This window comes from Bos mutus, chromosome 28 (assembly GCF_027580195.1).
Source record: "Bos mutus isolate GX-2022 chromosome 28, NWIPB_WYAK_1.1, whole genome shotgun sequence".
Taxonomy (NCBI): Eukaryota; Metazoa; Chordata; class Mammalia; order Artiodactyla; family Bovidae; genus Bos; species Bos mutus.
The window spans coordinates 43,242,933-43,262,859 of record NC_091644.1 but is presented as its reverse complement, the minus strand read 5'-3'; the positions used below and the strand labels follow the sequence as shown (position 1 = coordinate 43,262,859).

Below are 19,927 nucleotides of genomic sequence, written 5' to 3'. Positions count from 1 at the left end.
TCTGACTCTTTGCAACCCTGTGGACCGTAGCCCACTAGGCTCTTCTGCCCATGGGATTCTCCAGGCAAGAATACTGGAGTGGGTTGCCATGCCCTCCACCAGGGGATTTTTCTGATCCAGGGATCGAAACCTGCGTCTCTTACATCTCCTGCATTGGCAAGCGGATTCTTTACCACTAGCGCTGCCTGGGAAGTTCTTTGACCATGGCTCAGCTGTAAACGTAAACATGTGGATGTGTGTGTTTAGTTTTGAAAGGTCATTGGGTGTGTCAGTTTAGGGCCTCCAACAAGCAGATGTCAGAACAGAATTAGATGTTCAAGAGATCTACTGGGGTGAACACATGTGAGAGATAAGGCCAAAGGAAGTAGGAGTAGGTGGGCAGAGTCTTTGGTCACAATGCAGGTCTGAAACCATGATCCTCCTTGAAAGCTTCTATTTACTTTCTTAAACTGGATGCCAGTGGAGAGGTACCAGGTGTACATTGCAGACATAAGAATTTCTAGGGTTGTTTTGTGCCTACATGAACTTAAGAACCAACTAGCAAAAAAGCCCCACAAACATTTGTGTCCTTGGCTTTTCTTGATAACAGTGTGTCTTAGTGGATTGCCTCATGTTGCTTTCCATAGAGTCACCTCAGTGTTTTTAATGACTGCATAATATGTATAAAATACATGTTCCATGATTGATTTAACTTTTCTTCACTGAGGAATGTTTGGAGTATTTTGAATCTTTTGTTGGTATAAGCAATGCCTTAATGAACACCCTTGAGTGTACCTTTTTTTTGCATACACATATGGGAGTGTATCTACACATTAGAGATAGAATTGGTGGACAAAAGGGAGTGTGCAGTTACATTTTGACCAGTAGGATGTCATCACCTTCCACTGCAACTGTACCAGTTTGCATAGCTACTAACAGTGTAAATGCCGCTTCCTTGCAGCTTCACTAACAGGGTGTTGTCAAACTCTGAGCTTTGCCATCCAGTAGATGAAAAATGATACATCTTTGTGGTTAAATTTGCATTCCTTATTATGAATGTAGTTATCTGTGACACATGCTGTTCCTAATTGGATTTTCTCAGTATTTTCTTTTCTGAAAGGATTCTGTGCTTTTGTCTTTTTTTAAGGAGTGTGAACAGTTGTGTTCTTGCCTATTTTTATAATCGTGGTGATACTCTGGTACTTTATTTCCCAAAGCAGTCATATTAAGAAGGAAGGCATCACATATGTAGTAGATGCCCATACCTGCTTTCCATAGCCTACAGTCTTGTGAAATATTAGACATAATCAAGAGCTTTACCTGCATAGTTTGATCTTCAAGCTAAGATACAGTTAGATGCCAAGGAATAACTACATATAGCATGAAGGTAGGAAAAATGTCATCTGAGTGGAACCCCTAGATCAAGAGGCAGGAGGGAGACCAGAGTGGATTTTTGTGGTTAGCTCTCAGTTACTGCTGGGGAAGAAGAGAGGAACAGACCAGGGTGAAGCCAGGTCGTCTGGTCTGGATACTTGGGTAGGATTAGTGCCCTCTACAGACACCCTGCCTGATAGGGCCCCAGAACCAGATCTGGCTCTCCTCTTTAGTCAGGGTCCAGGAGCTAAAGGGAGGAGACTCCCAGCCTCTGAGCATCACACGCTCTGAAAAGTTTATTCGGGAAAGAAGCTGATGAACTCAGCGCCCTATTCCTTGGGCAAAGCACCGATGAACTGGAGAGTTGCTTGTGTTTTCCAGCTGCAGTTGGGTTTCTGGCGGTGTCCAGTGTCATCACCATGTCCGCCCCCTTCTTCCTGGGGAAGATCATTGACGTCATCTACACAAACCCCTCTGCAGACTGCAGCTCCAGCCTGACCCGCCTCTGCCTGGTGCTCGGAGGCGTGTTCCTGTGTGGTGCCGCAGCCAATGCCGTCCGTGTCTACCTCATGCAGACGTCAGGTGCCGGAACCCTGCTCCTGGGCGGCCTGGGTGGGGCGGGTCTCGTGGGATCCCTATGCTCTGGCCCCGCCCCCCAGGTTGGGGATCGTGGTAGACAAGGGACTCTGTGCTCACCCCTCCTCTCCCAGCATTAGAGCTCAGTTGCCTGTGTGCCTCCAGGAGTTTGGGTGGTGGTGCGCAGCCGCTGAGCTGCCCGCGCGGGGCAGCCCCTGCACGTGGCGACGGGCGATGCTGCTAAGTAGCGCTGTGTGTTCCCTGGATACCCTTTCTGTCCCTTCCTTCTCTCCATCCCCGCTGAGCTGCCCTCGGGGGCAGCCCCTGCACTTGGTGTTGGGTGATGCTGCTCAGTGTTGCTGTGAGGCCTGTTAGTTGATAGGCAGTGACACCACCATGGTGACAGAGCCTGGGACACCCGACTCCACGTCGATGGCTGGCCGTTTAGCTGATAAACTGTAGATAATTAACCAGATCTTGACATTTGAAAGTTCAATCCAGGAAAGGATTGTGAAAGAGAAGCAGAATTAGGCTGTGAGAAGTTAGTGTGATAAAAGTGTAGACTCCACTGTTGATCACTGTGCCCTGTCATTGGCCCCATGGCCCGTGGTCACTACGGGGAGCTCTGCGCTGGCCAGCAGCGCATGCGCGTGGCTGTGTCTGGTCTTCCACCAGGCCATTACTTGGGCAGCTGCACGTATGCAGCTGAGCCCCCACTGATGCAGCTTCTTTTGCCTTGCAGGTCAGCGCATCGTGAATAGGTTGAGGGCTTCTCTCTTCTCCTCAGTGCTGAAGCAGGAGGTGGCTTTCTTTGACAAGACACGCACAGGAGAGCTGATCAACCGTCTGTCCGCAGACGCAGCCCTCCTGGGGCGCTCAGTGACGGAGAACCTCTCAGATGGCCTCAGGGCTGGAGCGCAGGCCTCTGTTGGCATCGGCATGATGGTACGTCCCTCAGCTGCTGTGTCCCGTCCGAGCACCCTGGCAGGGTGAGCCGCACTCCGGTGAGCTGTGCTCAGTACTGTGCCGAGGCCTTGGGGACCCGGGCAATTGACTTGTTGTTGGCACCTGAACCTTCACTTCTTATCTGGAGAACAGACTGTGGCTTTTACAAAAGCCCTGTTGCCTGGGTTCTAAGAACGTGTGAGGGTGGGAATGAGCCCAGATAGGAAGAGCCCTGGGTGCCGAGTGCTGGACCGAGGAGGAGCACTAGTCTGTCAGTCTGTCCAGCCATCTGTCCTCAAAGGCAGGAAACTACTACTGTCAGTCATCTCTACAGGACCTGAGGGTTGTCCCTGTCCTCCTCCTGTCAGGAGCAGGATGGGCTCCCTCTGCACAGACAGGCAGCTCTGCAATCATTTACCCTCTCCACCCATCACATCTGTTTCTCCTTAGCTGCGGACTGGAGCCCCTCACATCTGCTTGCCTCCATTCGTACCAGGTGTCTGAAGACACACCTTCTCCTGTGCTGCTGGCCGGGAGAAACATAGTGCAGGCCACGTGTGCAACTTAAATTTTCTAGTTATTGTTGTTCAGTCGCCAAGCAGTGTCTGACTCTTTGTGACCCTAGTACATGGACTGCAGTACACCAGGCCTCCCTGTCCCTCACCATCTCCCAGAGTTTGCCCAAGTTCATATCCATTGAATCAGTGATGCCATCCAACCATCTCATCCTCTGTCACCCCCCTTCCCTCCTGCCTTCAGTCTTTCCCAGCACCAGGGTCTTTTCCAGTGAGTTGGCCACAGTATTCACATCAGGTGGCCAAAGTATTGCAGCATCAGTTTCAGCATCAGTCCTTCCAATGAATACTCAGAGTTGATTTCCTTTAGGATGGACTGGTTGGATCTCCTTGCAGTCCACAGGACTCTCAAGAGTCTTCTCCAGCACCACAGTTTGAAAGCATCAATTCTTCAGTGTTCTACCTTCTTTGCGGTCCAACTTTCACATCCATATATGACTACTGGGAAGACCATACATACCCTTGACTATATGGACCTTTATATATAAAGTGATATCTATGCTTTTTAATATACTGTCTAGGTTTGTCATAACTTTCCTCCCAAGAAGCAATTGTCTTCTAATTTCATGGCTGCAGTCACCATCCTCAGTGATTTTAGAGCCTAAGAAGAGGAAATATGGCACTGCTTCCACCTTTCCCCCTTTTATTGGCCATGAAATGATGGGACTGGATGCCATGATCTTAGGTTTTTTTTAATATAGAGTTTTAAGCCTGCTTTTTCACTCTCTTCTTTCACCCTCATCAAGAGGCTCTTTTAATTCCTCACTTTCTGCCATTAAAGTGGTATCATCTGCATATCTGAAGTTGTTGATCTTTCTCCACTAGCCACATTTCAAAAAGGAAAAAGAGGAAATTCAATAGCAGTCTAGTGGTTAAGACTTCACCCTTTCACTGCTGAGGGCCTAGGTTCAATCCTGCAAGCTGTGTGGAGTAGCCACAACAGTTTTTTAATAAAACAGAAAGAAAGGTGAAATGAGATTAATTTTGATAATAATTTTACTTAACTCAATATAAACAAAGTATTATCAATTCAACATGTATTTAATATAAAAATTATTAATCAAATATTTTTCATATTCAGTTCAGTTCAGTCACTCAGTCATGTCTGACTCTTTGCGACCCCATGAATCACAGCACGCCAGACCTCCCTGTCCATCACCAACTCCCAGAGTTCACTCAGACTCACGTCCATCGAGTCAGTGATGCCATCCAGCCATCTCATCCTCTGTTGTCCCCTTCTCCTCCTGCCCCCAATCCCTCCCAGCGTCAGAGTCTTTTCCAATGAGTCAACTCTTTGCATGAGGTGGCCAAAGTACTGGAGTTTCAGCTTTAGCATCATTCTTTCCAAAGAAATCCCAGGGTTGATCTACTTCAGAATGGACTGGTTGGATCTCCTTGCAGTCCAAGGGACACTCAAGAGTCTTCTCCAACACCACAGTTCAAAAGCATCAATTCTTCGGTGCTCAGCTTTCTTCACAGTCCAACTTTCACATCCATACATGACCACTGGAAAAACCATAGCCTTGACTAGACAGACCTTTGTTGAATCCTAAAATGAAAAATGTCTCTATATTGAAAAGCAGAGACACTTTTCATATTAGGATTCTAAAATATACTGTATATTTTATACTTACAGAACATCTAAGTCTGGAAGCTTTCACTGGAAATAATCAGTATTTAGATTTTGTAAAATTTGTGGTTGAAAAGCACACACCAAAATCTCCAGACATACTTAAAACTTTATTAGTAACTGAATAGAAATGGAATATCAGGTTTTAAAATTTAATTTTAGTTAAAGCTAAAATCTAAAGTGTAGTTTCCCTAGCACAATGACCACCTCTCAGGTGACCAGTAGCCATCAATGCTGTCATCTTGGTGCAGTTCTAGACCCTAGAATGAGGACTGTGGCTGATTTTTCCTCATAGGTGGAAAAGCTGAAGTTTCTGACCAGTGTCCCAGAGAGCATTCAGTCTGGAGCAGAAGGCTGTGTTGCCAGAGTGAGCCTGTAAGGTCTACCATACAGAATGGAAGACAGCTTTGAAATCTTGTGTACACTCAGCCAAGAGAGAAGCAAAGCTCTGGGAGAAGGCCCTCCTGTACTAAATAAAGCACCGTTTCCAGATATTAATAGTCTGGGGCTCAGGAAGAGTAGCAGTTGAAGGACAGGGCGTCAGAGGGGGCCTGTCTCAGTACCTTGAGCTGCATAACAGTACCACGAGTGGGGACTCAAACAGCAGAAGTGTATTTCCCACAGCTCTGGACTCTGGGAGTCCAAGGTCGAGGTGCTGACAAAGTAGGTTCGTTCTGAGGCCTCTTCCCTTGGCTTGCGTGCAGCCACCCTCTCACTGCGAGCTCTGTTCACGTGGCCTTTCGCCTGTGCTTGTGTGGAGAGAGCTCGCTACTCTCTTAAAAAGATAGGATCTGGGCCTTCACCCTTATAACCGCATTTTACCTTAATTCCTTCCTTAGAGGCTCCATCCACATCCAGCCCCGTGGGGGTGTAAGGCCTGTGAGTTCTGGGGGGACACAGATGCTGAGCTGGAGAAGGCAACGGCAGCCCACTCGAGTACTCTTGGCTGGCAAATCTCATGGATGGAGGAGCCTGGTAGGCTGCAGTCCATGGGGTTGCTAGGAGTCGGACACGACTGAGCGACTTCACTTTCACTTTTCACTTTCATGCCATGGAGAAGGAAATGGCAACCCACTCCAGTGTTCTTGCCTGGAGAATCCCAGGGAAGGGGGAGCCTGGTGGGCTGCTATCTATGGGGTCGCACAGAGTCGGACACGACTGAAGCGACTTAGCAGCAGCAGCAGCAGCAGATGCTCAGCTTATAGCAGGGCCTCGTGAGGATGCATGCCCTGGGATCTGGCCTTTAGCTCTGGAGGGACTGACATATCCATTCTTTCTCACGGGTCCCTGGATCCGACTATGGTAAGCCTGCTTCCAAGAACCTAATGATGTCTGTACCATACTGTCAGTTTAGTAGTTTACATGTGGGGTCTTCCTCCCACCATTGAGATGTGTGTTCCTGATTCTGCAGCACTCCTTTCCGTGACAGCACCTGCCTCATCCTTCAGAAGGTTATCTCTAAGCATGGAACTGGAGCACAGGGAGGGAGGGTCCTGAGACCATCCCCAGGCTCAGGGACAGCAAGGGGTGTTCCTGCCCTGCCGTGCAGACAGCTTGCCTGGGCTGTGTTGTGTTCAGACCTACTTGATCGCCTCGCTGCTCCACCTGTGTCCTGCAGGCCACTGACACCCCAGTGCCTGCTTGTCTGTTCAGGGTGGCCCGTCCCCAGAGGTCAAGGTACTGAGCTCATTGCTGCCTCAGAGCCTCAAGACCACAGGGCACTCCAGGCTCTCTCTCTCTCTGTCTCCCCTGTTTTCTCCCTGACTCCCACCTCCCTCTCGCCTTAGACGGAACTCCCCGTGAGTCAGTTACCTCCAGGTGCCTAGGACAGTGTCTGCTGCCTGTAGGCCTTAGGTGCTCAGTTGTTGAATGAGTAAAAAAGTGAATGATTGCTTGATCCATCCTTCACTTTACATTTCAGTCTGCAGCTTCCCCCAGCATTTTAGGAGAGTCTTCCACTGATGATACTATTTTATAATGAATAATGATGCTAATACCATTTAAAATATAACCACCTAATTGCAGGCTTGGCTATAGGAAAACCCTATTGTGTTCCTTACTCTTTGGGCAACTCCAGTTGTTAGGAGACTCCTTTTGTTGAGTCCAGATCCATTTGCCTGAGATTCCAGTCCTGTGAGCTGTGGAAACAGCTCTAACTTGGTTGTCACACCTCTGCAAGTCCTCCTTCAACTTTGTCATGTGACGTGGGGATTTTTGGTCTTGCTGCCATCTGAGTCATCTCAGGGAGACATTGCTCTGGTTGTTCAGAAGCCCTGATGCAGACTTGAATACAGAACTCCTGGTGTGGTCTGGCCAGCGTGGAGCAGAAGGGGTCTCCTTCCTCCGTCCCCACTGCTCTGTTGAGTAGTGTGGTCTGATTTGCATAGCACTGGCCCAGCGTTGCGCCGGTGGTGGTACAGCATTGCAGGGCAAAGGGCCTTCACAGCCTCAGAGGCTGTCTGTCATGTTACTCCCGCATGGCGGCTGAATATTCGTGGGGCTTTGTGAAGACCAAGAATGTCTGAAAAGTTCTACCAAACAGGACCTTTAGGCCTACCTGTTAATTTAAACATACACATGTTTACAGTGGGCAGTGAGAGTATCTTGCTACTCTGTGTAACACGTATGTTTTGGGTTTTTTGACAGTTTTTTGTCTCCCCTAAACTGGCCACTTTTGTTTTGAGTGTGGTGCCTCCAGTATCCATCATTGCTGTGCTTTATGGCCGATACCTACGGAAACTAACCAAAGTCACTCAGGACTCCCTGGCACAAGCCACTCAGGTAAAGGCCCCTCCCTGGTGTGGTCTCCACTTGGATGAACTCAGAGCCAGGTTATCAGTGGGCAGACCCTAAAGAATGTGTTTAACCTTTCCAAAAAGTACGTCCTTTTCCTCGTGTTAGCCCTGCAGATCCTAGAACCCAAAGTACTCTGCGTTCTAGACTTAATTTCTACCCACACCTCAGCACTGATCCCACTTAACTACATCATATGAACTTATGTCACTGTTTTTTATAGGATGAAAAGGCTAATCATATTCTGAAAATAGTTGTTCTGGATGATACTCTATCCTTTATTAACTAATAAATGTAACTTTGTAGTGCTGTCCTTGTAATGCTGTCCAGTTTTGTCTTTTTTAAAAATTAAAAATAATCATTGTATTTTCATTATAAAAACCATGCATATTTATGAAAATAAAATTTTGAGAAATATAAGGAGAAAAAATGCATAATCCTGGCTCCGAATGAATGTTATTAACATTTTGGAGTCTATCTTTTTTATCTTATCTTTCTCACTGCATAAAAATATATTTATCTGCCAACCTTCTCACTTATTTTTCTATCTACCTATATATATGATGTGTGTATGTATGGATACATATTTGTTTCCAAAAGCAGGATTCTTCACATACTCTGCTTTGTAGTCTGTTTTTCACTTCGTTGCATATGACAAGCAGTTTTCTGTTGATAGTATCTTAAACATGAGAACCACATTTTAATTTTGCCTCCCCTGAAATGTTTGTATTATTCTCCCAGCTAGCTGAGGAACGTATTGGAAACATAAGAACTGTTCGAGCTTTTGGGAAAGAAATGACTGAAATAGAGAAATACACCAGCAAAGTGGACCATGTGATGCAATTAGCAAGGAAAGAGGCATTTGCTCGAGCTGGCTTCTTTGGAGCAGTAAGTTGATTATTTTGGAAAGAATGAAAAGTGTAGACGTCGTGATCAGGAGAGATTTGTATTGGATGATTTTATTTATTCTATGTATGGCTGTTGCCATACATAGAAAATACTTCCCTTCTCTCTCAGAACTAAGAATTACCATTCTTAAAAATATTTTGGTGAAGGAGGGGGAAGACAAGTAAATGTAATTAAAGGAAAGGTGGTGAGACCAAAACTGTGGATCAGGCCCTGATTCAGAGTATGGTCCAGACCGGGCACATCAGCTTCACCTGGAACCTGGTTAGACACGCAGATCCCCAGCTCCACAGAACTCTTAGAATGGGGCTGACGATCTGTCCTTTAGCCCCAGGTCATTCTGGTGTAGGCAGTTTTAAACCCACTGAGGATTAGCCAAAATAATCTCAGTGTGTTCCAGAAAGGGTTATAAGAAAGTTGACCACATTGATCACAAGGAACTCACGTAGGACACCGAGCTAGAAAATCACCATGATGGCAGAGTCACGATACTTTCAAAGTGGAAAGATGGTAGAGGTGATTCAGTGATGGCCGTAACTGAACAGACAGGAAGCCCTGAGGAGGCACACTTACACACTATGTACATAATGCACAGCAGAGCAGATAAGTCCGGTATCTTATCTGGCTTCTCAGTGCAGCCTGCCCAGCCCACCATGGTAGAATACGTCAGTTTCTTCCACTTAGGGGAGGCATCCTTAACATCATTTTTTTTCCTTTGCAAATTGATTAGATTGAGTAAAACAGGAATCTGATGGGTGGCTTAGTATCTAGGTTTCCATGTTTATGAGATTATTTCCTTCAATATTATGATATTTCAAAAATATTTTTGAAGGACTTAACCTGACTTTCCAGCAGTTAGGATCCATGCTTCCATTGCAGGAGGCAGAGATTTGATCCCTGGTCAGAGAACTAAAATCCCACGTGCTGTGCAGTACAGCCGAGAAAAAAGGGTTTTAAAATTCAGATTAAAATGTATTTTGGGAAAATCTTGCCTGATGGTTAAATGCATAAAGGAAATCCTGCACAGTGTGAATGCTTTTTGCATTTGGGGTCTTTGGTTCTCACCTGACTTCTGTGTTTTCTTCCCTTAACAGACTGGGCTCTCTGGGAACCTGATCGTGCTTTCTGTCCTGTACAAAGGAGGGCTGCTGATGGGCAGTGCCCACATGACAGTGGGCGAACTCTCCTCCTTCCTCATGTATGCTTTCTGGGTTGGAGTAAGCGTCGGAGGTATATAATTTAAATAGGCTTGGGGAATTAATGAAAAATCAGGTTATAGTTTCCGAAATGAAAACTTAACTTTCCCATTATTCCACCACTCATCAATTAACTAACTGCAAAATCATTTCCTAGAATGTTACTCCAACCTGACTTTGAAGGACAGAATAAAGACGAGTGTGATCCTCCCTGGGTTGAGAGGTGTTAGATTTTTGCAGGCCCCCTGCCCCCCCGAGCTCACAGAGCACAGGGTCTCACTGGATCTGTTCCCAGCCAGCATGCAGGGCAACCTGTTCCCTTTCATTGTAGCATGGATGCTGGGGAGGAAGGATGGTATGTGCAGGAACCTCATCCTCTGATGGTGATGCTTTCATGATGGGCAGGTTGCTGGTGGGGAGAAGCCAACCATGTTCAAAACTAGTGAACAATCCAAAACAGAAGTGATAAAGTCCGCGAGACACAGTTGCTTGCTTTTGTAAAGAGTCTCTCAGAGCCCTGCTTTCCTTGTCCACCCCTGAGTGAAGGGAAGCGAGCTCCTTGGAGGCAGAACTGTGTGGAGTCTGCAAAGCCCCAGCCAACCTGGAGCAAATGATTTCCTGCTTTTTGTTTTCCTTCCTTTCTTTGAAAACCAAGATGGAAAGGTTAGATCAACAGCCTCAAGTCTGGTTAAAGGAGCTCAGGTATCCCACAGGGTCACCTCAACTTTTTGTTTTCAGGGTTCCAGAGTTTTCTCCTGGTTAAAGGAGAGGCTTTTCCTTAGACATCCGCAGGCAAGTAAGGATATTTTCTGGACTGAGAGTTCCACAGATCTATTTAAAATAACATTTTACTTCTGCTGGCTGGTCTTGAAGAAAAATCTGAGCCAAGGTTTCTGGTGCTGAGTGACTTGCGAGACAGACCAGTTCAGGATGCTGGAGCGATGATGGTGTTGCTTCTTTCTTTACATCCCTGGGGTTGGGTCTGACGGGGTATAGGGTTCATACCATGTGGTCATGTTCCCCGCTCCGAACAGATCTGCTGGCCACCACCTGCCCTCTCTGTGACCTTTCTGTGCCCGTTTCACACTTAGCCATCGTCAGCTTTCCTCCTGGCCCCCAGTCTTGTGCTTTCTGCCACATTTGACTTGATCTTTCTTAGAAGTTTTCCATTTTAATGAACTTTAACTTAACAACATATTCTTTGATGGAGTGTGCTTTTAACATACTTAAAAAGTCATCTCTGAACCCAAGGTCATGTAGGTTTTTCTCTTATGCTGTCTTCGAGGAGCTTTATGGTTTTGCATTTTGTGTTTAGATCATTTTGAGTTAATTTGTGAAAGATGTAAGGCCTGTGTCCTGATCTGTTTTTTGCACACGGAAGTCTAGTTGTTGCAGCACCGTTTGTTGAAAAGTCTACCCTTTCTCCATTGAATTGTGTTTGCTCAACTATTGAAGGGTCATTGACTATATTTATGTGGCTCTGTTTCTGCCCGGTGCATCCTTAATTTAACCTGAAGGTTTTAGTCCACTCTATCTTACACAAGTATCAATATACTCTAGGATATTTGAATTGCATTTTTTCAGCACCCTTACTGAGGGGAAGTGTTACAAAGTATATGTTCTGGCAGTTGACATGGACCAGTGAATGTGGGGTTTTAAATCATAGTTCAAAGATGACTTTTAAGCAGAGGTCGTTAGTGTATCTAAAATTGCCAGATTTCTTTTCAGTTTCTAGCCTAGTAAATGTTGTATTTGTTGAGTCTGAAAGATGGGTTGATTTTGTGGATGTGTCTTTTAAATGAATGTTGGGGTACCTTGTATTCCTTTTTAATATGAGATAAGCATTATATTTTATTTTTATTGCTTTTGACGAAGCAGTCTTTTCTGTAACATTGTGATTTTAATTCAGTGGTTAACTAGTATGACTATATATATTTGTAAATCCCCTGATCAGACCAAAGCCTTATGAGAGATAATGAAATTGGAGGAGGAGAAGCTGAAGGAAAACAAGGGTATGAGACAGAGGGAATTCTGACGGACCCATGGACTGCAGCCTACTAGGCTCCTCCGTCCATGGGAGTTTCCAGGAAGAGTACTGGAGGGGTCGCCGCTGCCTTCTCCTGAAAGTGACAGATTTTGAGTTAAAAGCAGGCTATTGCCACTGTGCTCAGAGGGCTTGGGGTAGCAGGGGGCCATTTATTGGCCGATGATGGATGTGTGCCCTTGCTTCTCATCCTCAGGTCTCAGCTCCTTCTACTCAGAGCTAATGAAGGGACTGGGTGCCGGAAGCCGCCTCTGGGAGCTCCTCGAGAGAGAACCTGAGCTTCCTTTCAATGGTGGGTCTGAACTGGGTTTGCTTTTCTTTGCTGGGATTAAACATGTGTGATTTAGGACAGTGAGACCAGCTTCCTGCCCTACCTGGGAAGGATGAGCATGAACTAGACACCATCTTTACCACGACAGGGACGGACAGGGCCATCGGAGGGTGGGCAGTGAGGACAGATTGCTATTGGGTGCTGCTGGGGGCCCCAGGGTGTCCCTGGAGGTGGGGACCTGACCACACAATGTGCCCCCACCGTTTCCCTCCCTGCAGGTGACGTGTTACCACACACAGCAGGAGGAAGTGTGTGCCGCTCAGGAGTGCAGACAGGAAGGGCCTGGCCAGGCCACCAGAATTGTCTTCCTTAGTGATTTTGACATTTGGGGGCAGGGAGAAAAGGAAGAGGGTTCATGCATAGAAAAACCTCTGAGTTGCTTGGCTTTGGGGATTGGGTGGAGGACGCTGATGCTAATTGGCTTCGAACCATCTCCTTCATGAGCTGCTTCACTGGAAGCCCGTGCTTGGGGCAGCTGTGGCCTGGGCCGAGCAGTCAGGCTCAGTGGAAGAAGCAGCGATCACTGTCGGCTACTCATTGGCCCCAGGGCAGTAGTGAATGCCAGCGTCCTCCACTGTGATAGACCGGTAGGAATGAGGCAACTGGGAGAGATGGAGCCACTTCTCCCAGTCAAGAGCAGGGTCACCCCCGGATAGAACTGACCTCTGACCCCCTCGAGCTCTGGGGCTGTTGTGCAGCGCCTTCCTGTTCATCATCCTCTTAAAACAAGTCTTTAGAGAAGGTGAGATAAACCCTGGATGAGGGGCCTGCAGAGGCAGCCCACAGGGAGAAGGCCATTGGATTCAGCTGGCAGCTCTTGGCCGGAAGCTTCGTCAGCTGCTGCTTGTATCAGTAGGCCTGGGATGTGGACTTGGGCCTCTGAGGGCTGCGAGGCTCCAGCATAGTGGCCAGTGTGCTGTGCTGCTGGTACAGAGCAGGCTCGGGAGCACGGGACTCAGCTTCCTCCTGACTGGCCTGCGAAGTGCCCAGACTCCAGAGCTCGCTGTGCTGGGCCGAGGCCGTGGTCAGGTCGGTGGGGCCCTGGGCTCAGCTGTGCACATGTGCTTGGCGCTGAGTGATTTGTGTCCCGTCTTACCTTTCAGAGGGAGCTGTTTTGAATGAGAAAAGCTTCCAGGGTGCTTTGGAGTTCAAGAACGTGCATTTCGCCTATCCAGCTCGTCCAGAGGTGCCCATATTCCAGGATTTCAGCCTTTCTATCCCATCAGGATCTGTCACAGCACTGGTTGGCCCAAGTGGTGCTGGCAAATCCACAGTGATTTCCCTCCTGCTGAGATTGTATGACCCTGCTTCTGGTGAGTGGTTTAGCGTGTTGTGGGACAGGGGCCTCTCTTGAGCCCTTCTACTCCTGAGCCCTAGGAGAGGGTCTGAGTGTGCAGAGGCCATGCATTGTGTGAGTTCTGAGTGCCAGAGGGTCTGTTCCCAGGGAGGAAGTCCCTTAGACAGCAGTGTCACTTTTCGGGCTGTGAGCTCACCCAGAAGGCCTGTCGGGCATGTTGTCCTTTGTGTCCACGTCCTCGTCTCCTGTGCTGTGTCTTCTGCTCCTGGAGCGGGGATCAGAAAGGTGCCTCTGTGGGGCTCTGACGGCAGCATGTGGAGAACGTGCTGCCTGCGCCGTCCGAGCTTGTGCAGGCGCCCGGGTCTCCTTGTAAGCCCACCATCCCTCCCACCCGGGGCCGGCATGCAGACAGGGCACGTGGCTGTCAGTGAGTCAGTCCTGTGCTGCTCCACTGATGCTGTCTTGAAGTAGTAGATATTTTCTCACTTTGGTGTTTATTTTTAACTGCATTATAGCATCTTTTAGAGCAAAGAACACATTCTGTTACTTACTTATATCTTTTAAAAAACAGATATAATTGACATTTAACATTAACTAACATTGACATTAGTTTCAGGTGTACAGCATAATGATTCACTATGTGTAAATATTGTGAAATGATGTATATATTGTGAAATGATCACACAATCATTAGTGTGATGTTAGTGTGCCAAGGTAACATCCCTCACCACACGTAGTTGATATCCTTCTTTATATCAGAGTTTAGAGAAGATATTCTGTGTGTGTTGGTTTATTTTTGGATTAAGGAAACGTTGTTTCTCCACAAGAAAAAAACCATTGGTAAAATAAAAAATGGGTTTATTTATTTTTGGTCATGTGATTTGTGGGATTTTAGTTCCCCGACAAGGGATTGAACCTCGGCCGTCAGCAGTGAGAGATTGCAGTCCTAACTGCTGGACCACCAGGGAATTCCCTAAAATCATGAATTTAAAGAGCAGGTCTTATAGTCTTTTTGGTTAGAACACCGTGAGAGCTGGTTGTGTGCCAGATAATGATCTGATGTGCAAAACCACCAAGTGTGTTAGTGGATATCACTACACTGTCTGCCTCTGGAATCACTGCCTGGACTTACCTTCTACTTGCTATAAAATTCTGAGCTTAGGAAAATCCTAGCGAGAGGGATGCAAAACATTGAGTCTCTGGTTTCTTCATCACAGTGGACAGATCAGGGAGAAAAGGATCTGCACTTATATTCCTGCCTTGTGGAGCCTGTACAGAGCGCTTAGGCTTTCTAAGTCAATACCTTGGGTTTTTTGTAGGTGTGTGAAAATTTATTTTTGGCTTGTATAATTCCATATACCTAACTGAGAAAGAATCGGATTTCTTGTGTTGGTCACTCATCGTAATCAAGAGGCATGATTTCGTTCCCTCAAGGTGTAAAGGAAATTCTGTCAGCTTGGGTCAACGAATTACATCTGATGGTGAAACACTGCCATCGTGTCAGTCAGATAGCAGACTCTTCTACATCTGCACTGACACAGGAGGGAAGGCAAGGTGGCGGATGAGCTAGGTGGGCTGGTCATCCACCCATCGCAGGGAGAGAGTAGATGCAGATGATCCAGAAAAGTCCCTTCCAGCTCTGAAAGTCACTGAAACCCACTGGTTTTAGATTCTGTTTGGAGATTTTGAGTATCTAATCTTTAAAAAACTGAGTCTGGAGTTTTGCTGCCAGATCCTGTCTGTGTGTGTATCAGTCACTGGCCCCATGGCACCCACTGACCTCTTTCCCTTCTTCCCTGCAAGGAACAATCAGCCTTGATGGCCATGACATCCGTCAGCTAAACCCAGTCTGGCTGAGATCCAAGATTGGGACAGTGAGTCAGGTAAGAGGAGAAGGGTCCATTTTTATTACACTTTCTTTTAAAATTGCTTTTGTCATTTGCTTTTCTCTTGGTCTTGAACCTTTCGAAAGAAAAGGAATGGATGTTTTTCAGAGGCAGTAAACTAACCTCTTTGGGCAGGTTGTTTATGTTTGTAGTGCTGTTTCCTGAAGGCCTTAAACATTTTAACCACCTGAAGCATCATCTTTTTCCAAAGGTAGAGACTGTCATTACTTGTAATACAGGTAGTCTAGAAGATTGGGGAGAAAAAGATACAGCTTTTTAGCTTCTTTTGACTCTTTCTTAGTTCTCATTTTCATTAGTAGCTGGTCTACTGTTTTGCCTGAAGGGTTTCAGAGATAAGCAAGCAAAAACTATGCTAAGAGCCAGGTCCCCTTGCAAAGAGGTAGAGGATTTCAAGAACATTAATATGGTCTCTTTGATGAAGCTGTTTTTCATAAGACCACTTAGTGCAGGGGGATTTTGACAAGCTATTTATATTTCTATTACCAAGTTTTGTGCACAACAGACAAACCCAAGCCTTCCCCCACTCCTGGGCTTCTCCCTCCAGTGAACCTCCCCTCAGCCCACTCCTCTGGGGACGGGTTGGGGACAGTGATGGGCTTGGCTCGGGAGTGCTAGGGTAACAGCAGTGCCATCCTCATTAAGGATAGAGGAAGAAGCTGGGAGTTTGTTAGCTTCTTAGGACAATTCCACAGAACAATTCTCTGCAAATGCCACTTTCCCATCTGCTTTGTGTTTCAAGAAGTGACAGAAAGAGATGGATTCTCCCTTTGTCCTTGGAGGGCAGGCAGCTGGAGAACGCAGACGGGGTCGAGGTCTTCCTTGGGAAAGGGGACTTGCATTTACAGAGCATCTGCTACATGCAGGGTGAGGGCAGGATCCTGCAGTGGTGATCTTCAGATGGTAAAGTCAGTCCTGCTCATGCTAACGTGAATTTTTTGGACACTGTGGGGTAAATTGATGGAGAATGAGAAAATAGAACCTCCCAAAAATACCCAGTATGTTTTCTCTGGGAAAAGTTCTTAGATGTAAGTATTGTACTAAGCTCCACTGTATTACTGGCCTTTTGAAATTTTCAATAAGTATGTTTTCTTTCCAATGTGTAGGAGCCAATTTTGTTTTCTTGCTCAATTGCGGAGAACATTGCTTATGGTGCAGACAACCCCGCCTCAGTGACCACTGAGCAGATAGAGCAGGCAGCCGCTGTAGCCAATGCAGCTGCTTTCATCCAAAATTTCCCTCAAGGATTCAGCACTGTGGTCGGAGAAAAGGGCGTTCTCCTCTCAGGTGCGTTTTTGTTACTCTTCGTTGCAAAACATCTCTGCTCCAAAAAACTCTCCAAACATTTCCTATCACAGTGTTATTTTTTAATTTTTTAAAGGCTTTTGTCCTTAGAGTTTGTTAAATGAACATTTTTGTTTTCTCAGATCTCTTTTGTATGTGACAATTCCCCAATTCCCTTCACTTTCCACCCCAGAGGTGTTTCCAGGCTCACACTGGATGTCCCACTGGGCAGTATTCAGCCACAGCTGCTTTTTCTCATCTGAGAATAGATGTTTTACAATTCAAGATCCTTGAAAGTAAGACAGATACTGGATGGCAGGATGACTTGTCCTGGGAGGCAGAGACTGAGTCAGAGTAGACGTGCAGCTGGAGGAGATTGTGTGTAGACCCAGGGCTGACAAGCTTTTCTATAAAAGGCCAGAGAGTAGATGATTTAGGTTTGTAGGCTACCTGTGGTCTCTGTCACATAGTCATCTTTTTTTTTTTTTTTAAATAACTCTTTTAAAATGTAATAACCACAGAGAGGCCCTGGTACAGACCTGACCCAGGCAGAGTCCATCATATCCTGTTCTGGACAGTGGGAGCTCGCAGGCCTGTGGCACCACTGGGACTCCAGTGGTGGGACTCCCTGTGATGTCAGCTCAGGCAGTGAGTCAGGTCGCATTATGGGGGCCAAGTTACGGCAGGGAAAAGGTAACAGTTCTGCTGCTTTCAAGTGCAGGAGTGGGACCAATGGATAGAGAAGTAAGTTCAGTTCAGTTCAGTCAGTCATGTCCTACTCTTTGCAGCCCCGTGGACTGCAGCCTGCCAGGCTTCCCTGTCCATCACCAACTCCCAGAGCTTGCCCACACTCATGTCCATAGAGTCAGTGATGCCATCCAACCATCTCATCCTCTGTCGTCCCCTTCTCCTCCTGCCCTCAATCTTTCCCAGCATCAGGGTCTTTTCCAATGAGTCAGCTCTTCGCATCAGGTGGCCAAAGTATCGGAGTTTCAGCTTCAGCATCAGTCCTTCCAATGAACACCTAGGTCTGATCTCCTTTAGGATGGCCTGGTTGGATCTCCTTGCAGTCCAAGGGACTCTCAAGAGTCTTCTAAACACCATAGTTCAAAAGCATCAATTCTTCAGCACTCAGCTTTCTTTATAGTCCAACTCTCACATCCATACATGACTACTGGAAAAACCGTAGTCTTGACTAGATGGACCTTTGTTGGTAAAGTAATGTCTCTGCTTTTTAATATGCTCTCTGGGTTGGTCATAGCTTTTCTTCCAAGGAGCAAGCGTCTTTTAATTTCATGGCTGCAGTCACCATCTGCAGTGATTTTGGAGTCCCCTCCCAAAAAATAGAGAAGCAAAATTTTGGTTAAACACAGTTCTATTTTGTTTTTATTACAAATATTGAGAAGTGCTTCCTTTCACGATGATCTTTGTAACTGGATCTGCACGAGCAGGGCCAGAGGCCTCCATGTCAGAGTGAGGGCTGGAGCAGGAATCCCTTCCAGCACTAAACTTTTTGCTTGAACTTAGGCTATAGATAGTTTAACACAAAAATGTTCTAAGACTGTTGTGTATGATTTGTTAAAACTATAGGCAGTAGATGAAAACCTGCTTTTGATGGATGGGGTAAGTTATGGCCATAGAACTGTTTCTGCGTCTCTGGGACAGCGTGTCCTTGGGCAGGATGCTGGGAACTTACGAGATGGAGGTGCAGAACTGGGAGTGCCTGTGCTCTGCCCACCGGTGCATCACCTGCTCTCTGGGGGCAGAGTCTGTGTGTCCTTCCCTTCACCAGGATTCCCAGGCTCTGTCTCCCAGTGAAGTAACCGAAGGTTTCAGTCCACTGTGGAGGAAGGGGTGCGCTTCTAGCCACAGACGCCCTGTGTGCTTATTGGCACCTGGGATTTTCAAAGCTGACTAAAGCCCTTACTGGCCGCTCTGCCCACCCACACTGAGCATTCGGACCCCCACCAACCAGAGAAGTTCAGATAGAAAGGGTTTTTCCTCCCTCCCTCATTGTGAGGATGGGTACAGCTTTCAGCAGTACCATTCGTTTCAGTTTGAATGATTAACTTCTTTTAGATGAAATAAGAAGTATATTCAGCCAATAAAATTCATTACCAAGAATGGAACTGAGTTTTCTCACATGATGAACTAAGGTAGAAGGAATGAGTAGTGTCCTGCTGTGAGACTCCATCAGCTTTAAGTTAGGCTAGTGGCCCTGGAGAAGAGGAGAGGGCCAGTGGAACAGAATTGAGGAGGGGAGTCACCACTTTCTGTCCTTCTGCATTTCCCCTGCTCACCCCACCCACTTTGTTTGGTAAAGTTGGAGCTGACAGACAAGGCAGGGGGTTGGGGCTGGAGTGGCTGCTCTCTCTGCCGCCCCCGGTCTCACACATGCACAGCTCCCACACATGCAAGCTGCTCCCTGGGCTGGGAGAGAGAGCCAGTGAGAGTGGAAGCACAGAGTCATGCTTCAGGCAAACAAGGGCATTACCATTCCAGCTGCCTTTGCTCTCATCCAATTCACGCACTGCTCTGAACCCCAACTCTCCTGAGTTTCCTTTTCCTTTCCTACTACAAGAGGCACTCTGTTGCGGGGAGGGGAGAGCAAACGTGTGTGGTGATAAGCACAACCCATGCACAGTTCAGCAATACGTGAACTGTGAACTTCCAGATGTTCAAGCTGATTTTAGAAAAGGCAGAGGAACCAGAAATCAAATTGCCAACATCCACTGGATCATCAAAAAGGCAAGAGAGTTCCAGAAAAATATCTATTTCTGCTTTAATGACTATGTCAAAGCCTTTGACTGTGTGGATCACAATAAACTGTGGAAAATTCTGAAAGAGATGAGAATACCGACCACCTGACCTGCCTCTTAAGAAACCTGTATGTAGGTCAGGGAGCAGCAGTTAGAACTAGACATGGAACAACAGACTGGTTCCAAATAGGAAAAGGAGTTCGTCAAGGCTGTCTGTTGTCACCCTGCTTATTTAACTTCTATGCAGAGTACATCATGAGAAATACTGGGCTGGAAGAAGCACAAGCTGGAATCAAGATTGCTGGGAGAGATATCAATAACCTCAGATATGCAG

The 19,927-nt window shown here is 46.7% G+C and overlaps 1 protein-coding gene across 2 annotated transcripts in view; it reads left to right on the top strand.

Moving 5' to 3' along the window:
• The window catches only part of ABCB10 (ATP binding cassette subfamily B member 10), a 33,911-nt gene that overhangs the window by 8,123 nt on the left and 5,861 nt on the right, over positions 1-19,927 (top strand). For both annotated transcript variants that reach the window (XM_070364905.1, XM_070364906.1), the window contains exons 2-10: positions 1,735-1,935; positions 2,672-2,874; positions 7,726-7,860; positions 8,614-8,760; positions 9,873-10,008; positions 12,215-12,310; positions 13,453-13,662; positions 15,450-15,529; positions 16,657-16,837. In XM_070364905.1, the coding sequence (XP_070221006.1) occupies positions 1,735-1,935; positions 2,672-2,874; positions 7,726-7,860; positions 8,614-8,760; positions 9,873-10,008; positions 12,215-12,310; positions 13,453-13,662; positions 15,450-15,529; positions 16,657-16,837 (1,389 nt within the window). The remainder of the gene's footprint in view (positions 1-1,734; positions 1,936-2,671; positions 2,875-7,725; positions 7,861-8,613; positions 8,761-9,872; positions 10,009-12,214; positions 12,311-13,452; positions 13,663-15,449; positions 15,530-16,656; positions 16,838-19,927) is intronic.